The following is a 15,818-nucleotide window of genomic DNA, read 5'->3' as shown; positions in this document are numbered from 1 at the left end:
CTTTCTTTCTTTCTTTCTTTCTTTCTTTCTTTCTTTCTTTCTTTCTTTCTTTCTTTCCTTCCTTCCTTCCTTCCTTCCTTCCTTCCAAGATTTTTATTTATTTATTTTGAATGCTCTGTCTGTATGTACACCTGCATGCCAGAAGACAGCAGTAGAGGGTATAGATGGTTGTGAGCCACCATCTGGTTGCTAGGAATTGCACTCAGGAACTCTGGAAGAGCAGTCAGAGCTCTTAACCACTGAGCCATCTCTCCAGCCCGACAGCCATTTCTAAACTTGATGTTTTTAAGATCAAGAAGCTAGTTTACTGTGTACTGAATTGTAAACTAGTGAGTGATCTGTGGTGTCTTAAGGTATTCATCTCTTATTTCCTGAACAGCTTTCGGTAGACACTCTGCAGTTTCTGCTCTTCTTGTACACCCAGCAGTTAAACAAGATCTCCCTGCGTACTTCATTGATTGGGGAAGAGTGGCCTAGTCCCAGAAGCAGACCTCAGTCTTCGAGCCTGACTGAAAGGCCCAGCCATCACAGTAAGGTACTGCTCATAGCTTGTAGAGGAAATGCTTAACCCTTCACTAAAAAGTATGCTGGGATGAAGCCAGGCATCATAGGGCATGATTGTACCTCACTTCCTGGGAGCCAGGAGAGTCATTAGTTCAAGGCTGACCTGAGATATTGAGTAAGACTTAGAAAGAAAAAAGAAAGAGAGAGAGAAAGAAAGACAAAAAGAGCTTTTTTTCTTCCTTAAATTGCGTTAAGTAATTTTATGTGTTTTAATGACCTGTCTCACATAATTAACTGTCAAACATGAGTCTTAGGTAGGGTTTTTACTGCTTTTCCTTTTGTATCGTAAAGAAAAACAAATATTTTCATCAGCTTTTTATGTGTATAAAATGTTGAAAAACTTCAAAATGAAAATCATAGTACCATGTAAAAGCTCTTTTTCAGTGTGTATGTATACACTTGTGGGTGTGCCATAGATGTATGTGGAGGTCAAAGGACAACTTGTAAACGTGATTTTTCACTCTTGCCCTGAGGGTCTCAGGGACTGAACTCAGGTCACCAGGCTTGGCAGCCAGCATCTTTATCTGTGGAGCCATCTTGCTAGCCCCAGGCACATGTTGCCTGGCTAATCAGTATTTCTGCATTCAGGGTCTGGTTCACTGGTGTCTTCTCTGTCCCTGCAGCCTGCTCAGCCCCTTCAGGCACTGTTAAAGCCAGCCAGCAGGGAGGTGTTTCTTGGTTGTGGAGATTGGGCTCTGTGTGGGTTAGCCGAAGTGTAGTATCTTCAGCAGCAGGCTCTCCCTGTGTGGTTGTGGTGAGTAACCAAGGGCAGTGGCCATGTTGTTCTGGAGGATCCTGAGACCTCCTTGACCTGTATCTCTAGCTTCCTGGCTTCCACTGAAGCTCCAAATCACACACAGAAACAAAAGACTTGAAGCTAGGATCGACTATGAGAGAGGACATTGGTATTTATCTTTCTGGACCTAGGTTACCTCACTCAGTATAATTTTTTACAGTTCCATCCATTTATCTGCAAACTTCATGATTCCATTTTTTTTAACAGCTGACTAAAATTCCATTGAGTATGTGTACCACATTAATCTTATCCATTCATCTGTTGATGGACATCAGTTTGATTCCTTTTCCTGGCTATTGTGAATAGAGCAGCTAAGAATATGGATATGCAAGCATTTCTCTAGCAGGATGTAAAGTTCTATGTGCCCAGGAGTAGTATAGCTGGGTCATATTGTAGATCTATTCCTTGGTGTGCTTCTCTTTTTTTTTTTTTTTTTTTTTGCTTAGGGTTTGACTTGTAGCCCCAGCTGGGCTGGAACTCGATATGTAGACCAGGCTGGCCTCCAACTCATCGAGATCTGCCTCCCTCTCCTTCCCTGAGATTAAAGGTGTGTCTGGCCCTCTTTTCTAGTTTTTTTGAGAAACCTTCAGTGGTCTGCAAGTCTATACTCCCATCGACAGTGGGTAAGAAAGAGTACTCTTTTGCCACATTCGCAGTGTTTGCTGCCACTTGTGTCCTGATGATGCCCCCGACTGCGGTGAGACAGAGTCGTAATGTGGTTTTCATCTGCATTTCCCCTGTGACTAAGGGTGTGGAGCACTTTTTTAAGTATTTCCTAGCCATTGCATATCTCTTTTTGGGAATATTTTGTTGATTCCTATTGCCCATTTTTAATTGGGTTCTTTATTTTCTTTAATTTTTTGAGTTCTTAGTATATTGTAGACATTAATCCTTTGTTAGGTAAGTAGCTGGCAAAGGTTTTCTCCCATTCTGAGAGAAGGAAGTGTTTGTTTTTCCATAACTTTCATTGTTATACAGAAGCTTTGTAGTTTCCTGAGATCCATTGGTTGAATATTGATCTTATTTTCTACACTTGGGAGTAGTATGCAAATATGATTTAATATTTAATAAATGGTAAAATTGCAGTTATTCCAAAGAATTGTTGTAAAGTAAAATTTTTCATCAGTACAAGTCAACCCATTTTTTAAACAACAAAAAAGTATATTTGCATCAAGCCAAAAAGACCTTAATTTTTCAGTTTGACAGTTCCTTAAAAGTGAGCATTTTGTCAAGCATTTCTATTTCATTTTTGTCATGTTGTTCCCTACTCCTCCCATTTCCCATCATATACCCCTGGACTCATGCTCTCTTCACAGTTATTATTGTTCATATTTATATGTGTGTATGTGCGTATACCCACTTAGTGTTGCTCATACACACACTCACATATATGCATACACACATGTTTTGTATGTGTGTGCTAGGGCTACTTTGGATAACCTCTCAGAGGGCTTATCTCTAGAGAAAAAGGATTCTCAGCAGCTGTTGATTACTTGTAGCTTTTCATCTAGGAATGAGACCTTGTGAAATTTCCCCCGTCCACATTGGCATGTCAGCTGGTATCGTTTTGCAGGTCTTTTTTTAATGCCACCATATTGTTACAATTTGATAGATATAGCTTTTCTGTCATGCCGAGAAGATAATATCTTGCAGCAGGCATTCATCTTCACCCTTCTGCCAAACACAGCAATGACTGGCCTGGCAGGGTATCTCCAGTGGTGTAACAGTGGCACTTAAATCTCAGCAGTAACCAACAACTATGTAATTGGATTAAGGGAGGGAATTCATGCTTGGCACTGTAAATCTAGCCAGCTAACTTCCTGTGGCTGGAGAGGTCATGAACCTTAGAGAAGCTACTACTGCCATTATCCTAAATCAGTGTAGTTTAACTGTGTTCTAAACATTTACCTTTATAGTCACAGGTAAGCGTATCTCTCAGCCCTCATCAATCAGCTTCTTGCAGCCAATGCAGGCTATTTGCAGAGATCCCAAAGGGGTCAAAATACAGGAAGTAAGTGAGTGTGGAGGGCCCAGCCCCAAAGGGCACATCTAGAGCATAGTCGCTATGCCTGAGGCTCAGGGAAAACTGAGAAATGGGCTCTTGAGTAGAGTAACTCACTCATTCATGGCTTTGACTTTGTTGAGACAGAATCTCATTATATTAACAAAGCTGCTCCCAAACTCCTGGGTATATGTGCTCCTCCAGCCTAAGTGTCCCAAGTAATTGAAATAATAGCATGTATCGGTCTGACTTGATGAAATGAAGACCTGGAGTCATCAGTCCTTTAGACGGTAGAACTTGCTAGCTAACGGTGAGTACTAATATGGCATTATGGTCTGTTAGAACAGCCACAAGGCCCACGAGTGACCTTCAGTTAGGAGAGACTAGGAACTCTGAATGAGTGCCTACAGTACTTATATTTAATCAGATTGCAGTCAAACAAGTGTACAAAAGATATTGCATAGAACTACCGTTAGCTTGTGTATAAGGTATGATGACTTGGTCCCATCTCAAGATAGCTCTTCCGGTAAAAATGTAAATTTTACAAAATCTGAAAATATTCAGAACAGTTCTGGTCTCAATGTATTTGATAAGGGATATTGAACCTGTAATGCTTTTGAGTCAGTTTACAAATATTACACATACAAAGGTCGCTTTTACATAGCTGCCTACTTTTTTTTTGAGGGAATGGAAAGCATATAAATGCAATATAATTGAAATGTAAGGTTTTTATCTTAGAGTATCTCCATACTGTTGAATGTTGCCTCCTTGTCTGTTTTAGAATTGGGATGACTACAGTCACCAGGCTTTTGTCTGTGATCATCTGTCAGATCTCCTCGAGCTGCTTCTAGATCCAGAGCAACTCACTGCTTCCTTTCACTCATCCCACAGTAGTCTGCTCTCTCGAGAGGCTGTCAAGGCCCTCAGCTTCCTCATCGAAGGCACTGTGAGCAGAGCCAGGAAGGTCTATCCCCTTCATGAGCTCGCGCTGTGGCAACCACTGCATGCAGCAAGTGGCTTCTCAAAGACCTCGAAGACTTTCTCTTTCTGCAAGCTGGAGGCCTGGCTAAGAGCCTGTTTGACTGTGAATCCATTTGGTCCATCCGCTTGCCTCAAATCTGGGAAGAAGTTGGCCTGGGCTCACCAAGGTATTAAAAAAAAAAAACAAAAAAAACTTTACCTAATATTAAATTGAACAACAAGGAAACCTACTGTTTCCTGATGTATTAATGGTCAGGCGTCTACTAGCCTGGTGCACTAGCACATACCTGTAATCTAGCACTCGGAAGACAGGGCAGCAGAATCACAGTATAAAGCCCAAATTGGGCTACATGATGAGACCCTGTCTCTGCACTTCATGCGTGTGGTACACATCATACATGCAGGGGAAACACCCATACACTTAAGATGAAAATAAAGGGGGAAAGAGCAAGTAAGTGTCTTAATTAGGGTTTTATTGCTGTGACTAGGCACCATGATTATGACAACTCTTAGATAAGGAAAACATTTCACTGGTCAACAAGGCGGCATGCAGACAGACGCAGTGCTGGAAAAGTACCTGCGAGTTCTACCCTTCATCCACAGGAGAAAAACTGGCATGAACTTCTGAGACCTCAAAGCCCGTCCTTCAGTGACACACTTCCTCCAGTAAGGCCACAGCTCCTAATAGTACCCCTCCCTATGGCCAAGTATTCACACACATGAGTTTACGGGGCCATTCCTATTAAATCACCACAGTCAGTAAGCAAAAAATACCTCCAGTATAGACGAGGCTCCGTCTTCTGTGGCTTACACAGTGACTCGCAGTGTGAGTTGTGCCGCAGTTCTGAGTTGACTTGGATGTTTTGTTAGAGTTCACAGAAATTATAGTCTGGCCTCCCTCAAGTCCCCTCATTGTCAGGTGCTTGCTTGAGGCTTTTTAGTTTCTATTTAGCAGCAGAATTTGACATATCAATAGATATCACCTGAGAGTTGGCGTAGAGATGAGTGGCTTTCAGCTGCATAGACATAAGCAAGGAATATATTTCCTTTTGTTCTACATTAGAAATCATATGAACAATAGTGAGAGTCTGGCATTTCCTGTGTTGGTGTTGATCCCTGGCAGTCTAGCCATGGCTAATAGATGTTCAAGAGAAGAACCAGGAAAACATGTCTGCAGATATGTGTGCTACTAAGCTAGGTGCCAGGCCAAGTTATTGAGAAAAAACATAATAGGCTATGTTTCCAAAATCTCAGAATTTCATGAATAGGTGCACAGAAAACTTCCATATATATGTTTTAAAATACGTTGCTTTACCTCAGCATGATATTGCATCCTTTAATCCCAATGCTCGAGAGGCAGAGGCCTGTAGAACTCTTGAGTTTTAGGCTAGCCTGGTCTCTGAGAATGAGTTTCAGGGCAGCCTGGTCTACACAGTGAGACCCTGTCTCCTTGCCCTTCCCCCGCAAAACTTAATCTTTTTTTTTTTTTTTTCTAGGACATGCTAGGGGATTGAACCCAGACCTTCATGCATCGCAAGCATGTAGTCTGCCATTGAGCACCACCTCCAGAAAGAATCACATTTTTTATATTTTTATAACACCGTGAAACAGAATGATTGCACATTACAGAATCTGAAGGGTGTTTGTTCATTTGTTTGTTTTATTTTAAAAAAGGGATCCAGGAAATTTGTGTCCAACCCAGCTATTCTGCCATGCATCGGACTCTCTTTGAGATTCAGGGATTCTTTAGACATGTAGGTGAAACTACATAATCCTTAGCTGTGTGAAAACACTTAGGCTTAAGTGAGCTTTTGAACCTTGATAGGGTAGGCATTATTAGGAAAATTAAGACTACTCAGTCTCATCAGATTATAATAAAATGCTAATAGTTTGATAACAAACTTTTCACTATTATTTTCTACATAAGCATGTATTATGTATATGTTGTATGTGCAATTTGAAACTATGTCTTTAAAAAGAATAGTTTTATCGTATTTGCGTATCCTTTCCACATTGGACCAGTATGTCTGCATGGCTTGTGGGGAGGACAGGCCGAGATGCGAGTCTCACACTGACGAGGCTGTGTTGAGTTATGTAGGACCCTGGGAGGGGAAGATGTGCTCCCGAGCAGTCATGATCTTGGGGGTGAAGACATGAGCTCGAGTGGGACTCATGGGATGATGCCCTTAGTAAACTGAGATGGCTGCAGAATTTATATGGTGACGATCTGGTAAGCCCATGTGACCGGGATGGCACAAGGGGGGCGTCACAGAGGAATAGCTGTTCGGATTTGTCTCCAGTTTCGGGCCTTAAGCACAAAGGTAAATGAGAAAACAGCTTTACCAGAGATCTTGTATGTGTTTCAGGTTTACATTTGTTAATAATACTTTTAAAAGATTATGGACATGTAGAAAAGAACTGTAAACACTTCTTTCTCATTAACTCTTAAACCTATTTTCTTCACACGTATTTGAGTTTAGGCATGGGTACATGGGGACATGTATAATCTCATGGTTGTGTTTTGCTTTGATTTGAAACTATCTTATTATTTGTTTGTTTTCATAAATAGTTGAAGGTACGACCAAAAGAGCTAAGATTGCGTGCAACACTCACGTGGCCCCTCGGATGCACCGCATCGTGGTGATGAGCCAGGTTTACAAACAGACGCTGGCCAAGAGTTCAGATACTCTAGTGGGAGCACATGTCAGGATTCATCGCTGCAATGAGTCTTTTATATATCTGCTCTCCCCCTTACGGTAAGCACAGGCTCCTGATAATGTGATATTTTCTTTGGATTGGGATTTTTTTTTTTTTTTTAATGTATTTCAGTGCTCTATCTGAATGTACACCTGCATGCCAGAAGAGGACATCAGATCCCAGTATAGATGGTTCTTAGCCACCATGTAGTTTCCGGGAATTGAACTCAGGATGTCCAGAAGAGCAGACAGTGCTCCTAACCGCTGAGCCATGTCTCCAGACCCTTAAGAAAGAATTTTATTCTAGGTAATTCATTCTGAAGAATTTAACTCATTTAAAATTTTTCAGATCCGTGACAATTGAAAAATGCAGGAATAGCACGTTTGTGTTGGGTCCTGTGGCGACGGCTCTTCACCTACATGACTGTGAGAATCTGAAAGTCATTGCTGTCTGCCATCGACTGTCCATCTCCTCCACAACAGGCTGCACCTTTCATATCATGACCCCTTCACGCCCACTTATTCTCTCTGGGAACCAGAGAGTAACTTTTGCCCCCTTTCACACCCATTACCCACTGCTGGAGGACCATATGGCCAGGACTGGCCTTGCTACAGTGCCCAACTATTGGGATAACCCGATGGCTGTGTGCAGAGAAGGCAGTGACACCAGAGTCTTCCAGCTCCTGCCCCCCTGTGAATTCTACATTTTTATTATTCCCTTTGAGATGGAAGGGGACACAGCGGAGATCCCTGGGGGTCTCCCCTCTGCTTACCGGAAAGCACTGGCTCAGAGGGAGGAGAAGATCCAGATCTGGCAGAAGACCGTGAAGGAGGCTCGCTTGACAAAGTAAGTGTTTTCTAGAGCCAGGGTTTTGCTAGTCTTTCTTCCACAGTTTAGTATTGTAGTGCTGTGTCACAGGGTGATGGGAACGAGCAGGTAGGTACTCAGGCATTAGGCTCCTTCCTTGACGAAGTTGAAATTGCCCTGTGGCATAAGCCTGTAATCCCAGCACCTAAAGGCTTGAGACGGGAGGATCACAAATTCAAGGTTAGTAGGACCTGTATGGGGAGACCTTGACTCAAAATAATAATAAGCTTACATTTAGTTGGCGGAGGTAAGGCTGGCGTGGAGTAAAGCAATCTGTCTAGAAGATGGTACATGAGTCAGTCTTAAATGACTTAGCTTTTAGCATCTGTTTGCACACTATTCTGTATTGGTGGCTGCCTGAGAGTACTCGCATCAGAGTCCTCCAAAAACCTCATTGAAAACACAGATTTCTATGGTTCCCACCATACCACATACCTACAAGCCACATTCTTGAAGGGTGCTTTTCCAAGGCTGACCGATGTATGATTGCTAATTCTGCTCATGTAATTCCTTAATCCACGCTAAAATGGAAGAAATAACTAAAGCAGTTTGTTTTTAAAGCTAGATTTGAAGTATAAAATATGCTCCATTCTACTTAGGGGCACTGAGATAGCTTATTTTTAAACATATGATTAGGATAACAAATACAGCTGTAGATACTATGTTGTGCCCAAGTTATTATTTAAGGGATACTGGTCTTTGAACTCCAGAAGCGAGGAACATGGCATGCACTTTCCAGTTAGTCAGAAAACATCAGTGTGAACAGTTAATTGGGGGTGTATCAAGGATGTAGACTTTGTATCACAAAGTCCTGAAGAATGAGAGACTTGCATAGCAGGTGAGAGCTAATCTGAGTCCTGGAAAGTACTGGAGAAGCAGAAGTCTGAGAAGCAGAGACCAAGACAGGATTCAGGGTGCAGTACAGCAATCTTCATAAACTTCATAAGTGACCCGAGTCAGATTATGTCATGTTTTGACACTCAGACAGAGAAAATTCCATTAGAATTAGGCAGTAGAAGCCTATCTGTGTTTGCTTTAAGCAGTGGAATGAAGTTCAGAGAAGCGTTTATTTCTTCAGGAGCACCTGTCAGCCCCACAGCACAGGGAGTGCTCCCTAGAGGCCGTGGCAGGGTTAAATAGACAGAACAGTGGGGCTGCCACATGGGCAGTCAGAGAGCGAATTGAAAGAGGAGATGGTGGTTCCATGTCTGGGTGAGAGCAGAAAGGAGGGTGGAGGACAGAGACACTCAGGGCTCAGTGTGGGATTTTGTGAAGACAAGAAAGCAAATGATTCTAAAAATTGGACGTCAGCTTGGTAAGTTTTTATTAACCAGTTTTCGTCTCAGCAGACCACTATACAGCTTCAAATTACAAATGCTGAGTCGGTAATCATTATTACAAATATGGTGGTGGACAAGTTTTATTTATTGGAGCTGCTGAGGGGGGATAGACAAAGGAGACACTGCAGTACCAAACATGGTGAAGGCGGCTGCTTCATCACCCCAGTTGGTCCTGGGCCCAAGTTCTTTTTCTAAGTCTCAGTCCGCCTCCTCAGTGTGTGTGTACATACATACATTATAGACATCACACACATACATGTGTATCTAATCAACAGCAGTCACAGCTTCTGCTTTAAGTAGGAAGCCATGTTATAATACTACAGTTACCTGTATAAACATGAACTCTTACTCCATGAGTTAAGAGTATAAATTCCTACTTCATAGATCATGTTACCAGAGTGGTCATCCCATCATACTCAGGGCCTTCAGAGTGGAAAGTACTCACCGTCAGTAATGGTGGAGATGGTCACAGGGTCTCAGCTGAGCTCTTCGGATGTTCTAAACACTGACCTGAACAGCTGTACTGACTCACTGATTATTTTAATAGCTAAACCCAGCTGCAGGGGGAGAACTAAGATCAAGTACTCTACTCAGTCACAAAGGATTCAAGTACCTCCTAGTTGGCCTGGTTCTAGAGATGCTCTGTGTCTCTGGTGTCTTTATTATTCCTTTCATTTATTATTACACTATATAGTACAGTAGTAAAATTATAGTGTGTAAAAATTGATCTTCATTGAAAACAAATCCCTTTAGAACACTTACTTTTACAGTTTTTCTACCATTCAAGTGCTTAGACTTTCTTACACACGTGAAAAGCTCAGGAAGATTTGTCCATTCTGGAGTGTTGTGAGCACTTATCACCCACAGTGGTGCTAGAAATGGTGAAAAAGCAGTGTGTATAACCCTGGGAATGAAGGTGCACCTTAGCTTACACTAGGGTTTCGTCCAGAGCACAACTCATTGTAAGCCAAGAATCCATTTCCTGTACCCAAGCTACTGAACTGATTCCGCAGTGTGGGGGCCCGGTGCACTGTAGTGCATCCACTCTCCTGGCCTGTGGTCGGCGCTTCACGGCCGCTGCCCAGCAGTAAAGTGAGAATCACATTGCAGATTACTAGCGTGAGAAAATACACACACTTGAAGTAGAGATTCCTGCAGACCAGATACATTGTTTTTATCCTGTCATTAAGTTAAACATGAACTGAGAACTGTCTGCGTAGAAAGACAGAAATCAGATTGAAGACGAACCCCCGGTGTGATCCTGGTTCACACTGTGTGGAGAGTTGTGGGAAGCAAGACCTTGCTGCAGGTTGAATGCCATCTGCAAGGGAAAGTGGCTACACAGTTGTAGCTTAGCAGTTTATCTGTAAGATGGGTTGGGATGAGGTGGATCTGAAACTACAGAGATGGCAGCCATTCATCCAAGGGAGGGCGCTTCTTTTTATGGTCTCAGCACACTTATTTTCTCTTTGGACTTCAGTGGGAGTGGGATTGTGGAGTATCCTGTTCTTGCTCTGGGCTATAGTCATTCCAGAGTGCCCTGACAGCTGCTGGTGTCTGTGGGTCCAGTGGAATTGTGGAATTGTGTCCTGCGCAAGCACGGCATAGCCAGGCTGACATGCGAGCTGTCCCCAGCTGTGGGGCTACTTTTCTCTTTCTTGCCCGCATCACGCTTTCTGTTGCATTAGGCCCTTTATCATTTCTGTTTCTCCTGTCTGGTATGCATTCCACATAATCCTTCTGCTCCTCTCATCATTTCATGTAGACTTCTGTCCAAGTGTCATATTAGAGAGCATCTTCTCCCCTACGAGGGTGGACAGTGGGTAGGAACACATGCACAGAGATCACAGCGTGCCGACCCAGACAGCAGGACAGTCTCTTTTCCTTCTGCACTTATGCCCATCAGTCAGAACACTGCCTCCTTCACTTTGGCCTCGGGGAGAATCTGGCAGTGGACGAGGCTTTCAACATTGTATCTCACTGTGCCTTGAACACTGAGAACTGAAGGATAATTAGAAATGGTCATTGTTTTGAGAGTTTTAGGTAATTGTGGGAGTGGAGTCTGCTGGGGTTTGTCTTCTTCAGTTGATTTGCTCTCAACTTCAGGGAGCAGAGGAAGCAGTTCCAGGTCCTTGTGGAGAACAAGTTCTATGAGTGGCTGATTAACACAGGACATCGCCAGCAGCTGGACAGCCTCGTCCCACCTACAGCAGCCTCCAAACAAGTGGCCGGCTAGGACCCCTCGAAACCACTGGTAGGCATTCAGAACACAGCAGCACTTAAGGGACTCTTTCACGAACTCTTTGATGGTCCAGAAAACAGAAAAGAAAGTGTATCATGTTCTGTTCTTCCCACCGTTCTCTTCTGCTCCCACCCACGTGTAGATACATACCCACATTTTTTTTTATGAGAAAATTAAAATATTCAAGTGGTGCTTATAGAAATTTGGGCAAACATAATGGCCAAATTTATTTTGCAGTTTGTATAGCACCAAAAAATGTACCACTTTCCCCCACTGATTAATGTTTTTGTTTTGTTCTTTAACGTTTATTTTATTTTTAATTATTGGCATGTGGGTATGTACACCTGAGTGAGGGTGTCCAGAGATAGTCAGAAGTGTCAGATCCGTGGAGCTGGAGTTGCAGGTGGTTGTGAGCTGACCGGCGCTGGTGCTGGAAACTGAACGCAAGTCCTCTGGGAAATCAGTGTGTGTGCTCAACTGCTGAGCTCTCTCTCCAGCCCAGGCATTAGGTTCTACTCCTCCTTGCTAATGTATCTTTTTCCTGTCCCTGAAAACTCTTTAATAAAACTGGTCTTAATAATCACACATAGAGTGTTATTAATGAGCTAGTTAGAATTAATACAGATAAATATTTTATTACTGAACACTAGAAGAAAGTCATGAATTAAATATGTGGATGAGAATATAGACAGAAAAATTACTGAGAATTCCTTAATCCAAATGTTGTTTTTGCAGCATTTTGAAAGATTTTTTTAAAAAATTATTTTATGCATATGCCTTCATGTATGTCTGTGCACCACATGTGTGCTCTCCAGAGAGCAGAGAGCATCACACCTCCTGGGACTGGAGTAGTGGACCATTGTGAGGCACCATGTGGGTGCCAGAAGTTGAAGCTGGCCCTCCACAAGAGCAACAAGTGCTCTCAGCTGCTCAGTCAGCTCTCCAGCCCACAAACCATTTTTAAATAGAAATTAACTTGCTGCTTTCACATTTTTAAAGACTAAAAGAAAAATAGACACAGGATGTGTGGCTAGGTAGTTCATAGGAAAAAATATAGAAATGGAAATGCTCACCTGAAAATAGAGAAGTGTGGCTGGTGAGGTGGTTCAGAGGGAAAGGACAGCTGCCTCCCAAGTCTGCTGGCCTGGTGTGATGAAAGGAGAGAACTGACTCCCCCAAGTTGTCCTCTGTCCCCCACAGCCACACTCTGGCGTGGATGTGCATGCACAGGAGCACACGCCATAAACCTGTGCCCAATAAACGAAGACTTACTATCCCTCCAGCAGGTCTGTGGGGCTGACGGTTGCTAGGGGGTTGGGAGGGCATTTCTTCAGTAGTCTAGCTTTTCCTTCGGTAGTCTCGCCATTGCTAAGCTGCCTGTGTGCCAGTAAGTACCCTTCCCTGCTTCAGAGCAGGGCCTCCCCTGCAGAGTGCCGTGACTGGAGGACAAGGTGGAAACATTGGGGGCTGAATTCCCCCTAGAAAGCCTGCCAGAACAGAGAGATTTTTTTTTTCATATTCATGCTGGTTATACGCTTAAAGAATTTCTGGAAGAGTATAAAAGATGTAAACAACGTTTGTCTTTCAGAGATGAGACTGGGAATCCAAGGTAGGAGAAAGCTTATTTTTAGAGAGATACAAGATACAACTCACCTTTCTGTTTGTTCGGGGCCTTCTTTCTTTCCTTTTTCTTTTCTCATTCTTTTGGTGGTACTGAGGATGGAACCTTAGGGCCTCACACATACTAGGTAAGCATCCTACCATTGAACAAGCTGTATGTACAGCTGCCTTTTTGTTATTTTTGAACCCAGATCTTGCTAAGTTTCTTAAATTAGCCTTGAACCTGCCCTATAACCCAAACAGACCTTGAGTTTGTATCATCTTGCCTTACTCTTTCAAGGAGCTGGAATTATAGGCATGTACCATCAAGCCTGGCAAATCACCCTTCTAAGATGAAGAATTCTTTAGTTTTTTGTTTGTTTGTTTTTTGTTTTTGAGATAGGGTTTCTCTGTGTAACAGCTCTGGCTCTCCTGGAACTGACTTTATAGACCAGGCTGGCCTCAAACTCAGCAGAGATCTGTCTGCCTCTGCCTCCTGAGGGCTGGGATTAAAGGGGTGTGCCATCATGCCTGGCCTGAATTCATTGTATTTTATTATGTTCACACATTTATACAACTGCCATCTTTTAAGAAAATAATATTTCATAGCACATAGTTAAAGCCCACTTCCCCTACCATCAATAGTCATTTCCTATATGTTTAAGCCCCCTCAGCTTCCCTTACCTCCAGGCCCTGGCAAACAAGCATTTTCCTTGTTCATTCTGGATATTCTTATACATGGGACCAGTTGGATTACTTTAAGCAGTCCCTTGTGACAGCTGGGTAGCAGTGCGTCATGAGGACATGTGACAGCTGCTTCCGATAACATTGCTTGTCTATAACAGGGCTCTGCACAGCATGAGTCTCCTCTCCAGTTGTTTTTTGACCCAGGAGTGGGCCACACCGACATATGCTTCCCTCCTTATGGGACTGTGGTTTTCCAAAGCCACAGACAAAAACGATTACCTTTCTAAAGTATATGCCTTTGCTTTCCCGTGTAGGGCAGGCTGGCCTTGAACTTGTAGCAACCCCCCTGCCTCGGTGCCAAGTGCTAGGATTGTAGGAATGTGCCACCATGCACACTTATGCTATTCTTTATAAGAAGCATAATTTGGGGGACTGCAGAGATGGCTCATTGGTTAGAGCACTTGCTGCTCTTTAAGAGGACCCAGGTTCAGTTCCCAGCACTCACCTGTTAACCCACTACTGTGTTTAGCTCCAATTCCAGGGGATCTGATGCCCTCTTCTGGTCCCCAAGGGTACTGTGTGCATGTGGCACACATACACACACAGGCAAAATATCCATGCACATAAAATAAAGATAATTTTTAAAAATAAGCATAATTTCACAATAAGTAGTTAATAAATGTTGGGTGGGGATTGGAAATATGGAGACTGTACAAAGAAGGGATCAATGTTTCTGGTAGTCTCCAGTCTATCAGTTTTGTGGGGATCAATGTTCCTGGTCCAGTCTATCAGCTTTGAGTTCATATTAATTTCCCACTGTTAAGTAATAAGTAACACTAAGAAGGATACGAAGCCTATTTTATCACTCTGAATTGTCATGATCTTCGTAACTTATGTGAGTTAATAAATCAAAGTAGTTTTCTTACTTGTGTAGAACATGAAGATAAATTTATCTACATTAAATTCTCTTTTCTCATCTGCAGGGCTCAGAAAAGGTGGAGCATGGTGCCCACAGAACACTGTACAGGAACGGCATCCTGGCTGCCTGGGAGGCCTCGAGGCTTTTCTCTCTGTCTAAGACCTTCTGCTGTTCCTGTTCTGTATTGACTTAGGTTGAATTTTAGCCACCCTCTGACTTTCATAAGAGCTTCTTGCTGTAGAAGGTCAGAAGACTCACGCGTGTCAGGCCCGAATGGAACCCTGAGCAGAGCAGTTTGTGTGCACGTGTCCGAGCGCTGAGGAGTACAGGCTCACCAGCCGACTTCACACGTTAATCTGTGCCATGAAAGGGTTCTGTCCTAGTTAAGAACATCGCCCAGGTGTGGTGGCGCATGCCTGCAGTCCCAGGACTCCAGAGGCAGAGGCAGGAGGATCTCTGTGAGTTCCAGGCCAACCTGATCTACATGGTGAGGCCTCTGTGTCTCAAAAAAAAAAAAAAAAAAAAAAAGGAAAGAGAAAAAGAAAAGAATATGGTTCTTTGTAACTATTTAAAAGAAAGTTCCTACTCCCATTTTAAAATAGTGACAGTATGGTCTGTCAGTATACAAATATAACAGAGATAGTTTTATAAAATGGTATTTTAGGCCTTAAAGTATAAAACACATGAAATTGTGTAAATTTTTTTATTTTTCATTGCTTGCTTCAAATTTCAATAAACCCTAAAAAGTAATTTTCTCCTTTTGTTAAAAAGATGTTTCACTTTGAATTTTAATAAAAGGTTTTCGTTGTTATTCGGTACCGCACCAGAGCTGGTTTCTTTGTGGCTGGAAAGCCCTGTTCTTTAGGACAGGTGAGATGAGTTTACTCGTAGGTATCGAACAGAGCAGCATGCTTATAGTCCTCAGGTAAAACGAGCTCTCCTGATGCTTTGGAACCTTCAAAGCTTTGATAGTTTTTCCTTTAACATGAAACTGGAGTAAGCAATGCGGGACCAAAGGAAAAAACCAGGAGGCATGATGACACTGATGGATTCTGTGGGTTAATCTGGTACTTCAAACGTGCGTAAAATTGAGGAAGCGAGTACAGTGTGGTTTGCCACTGGCT

The 15,818-nt window shown here is 42.8% G+C and overlaps 1 protein-coding gene across 5 annotated transcripts in view; it reads left to right on the top strand.

The window, feature by feature from the left end:
* The window catches only part of Tbccd1 (TBCC domain containing 1), a 40,639-nt gene extending 25,212 nt beyond the window's left edge, over positions 1 to 15,427 (top strand). For all 5 annotated transcript variants that reach the window (XM_055625196.1, XM_055625200.1, XM_055625198.1 and 2 more), the window contains exons 3-8: positions 380 to 535; positions 4,144 to 4,510; positions 6,913 to 7,099; positions 7,389 to 7,886; positions 11,354 to 11,501; positions 14,759 to 15,427. In XM_055625196.1, coding sequence (XP_055481171.1) covers positions 380 to 535; positions 4,144 to 4,510; positions 6,913 to 7,099; positions 7,389 to 7,886; positions 11,354 to 11,483 — 1,338 coding nt within the window. In that variant the 3' untranslated portion in view covers positions 11,484 to 11,501; positions 14,759 to 15,427. The remainder of the gene's footprint in view (positions 1 to 379; positions 536 to 4,143; positions 4,511 to 6,912; positions 7,100 to 7,388; positions 7,887 to 11,353; positions 11,502 to 14,758) is intronic.
* The last annotated feature ends 391 nt before the right edge of the window (positions 15,428 to 15,818 follow it).

The sequence above is a fragment of the Psammomys obesus genome, unplaced genomic scaffold (assembly GCF_907164565.1).
Source record: "Psammomys obesus unplaced genomic scaffold, mPsaObe1.curated_primary_1811, whole genome shotgun sequence".
Lineage (NCBI taxonomy): Eukaryota > Metazoa > Chordata > Mammalia > Rodentia > Muridae > Psammomys > Psammomys obesus.
The sequence above is the reverse complement of the archived record's forward strand: the minus strand, read 5'-3'. Positions and strand labels throughout refer to the sequence as shown.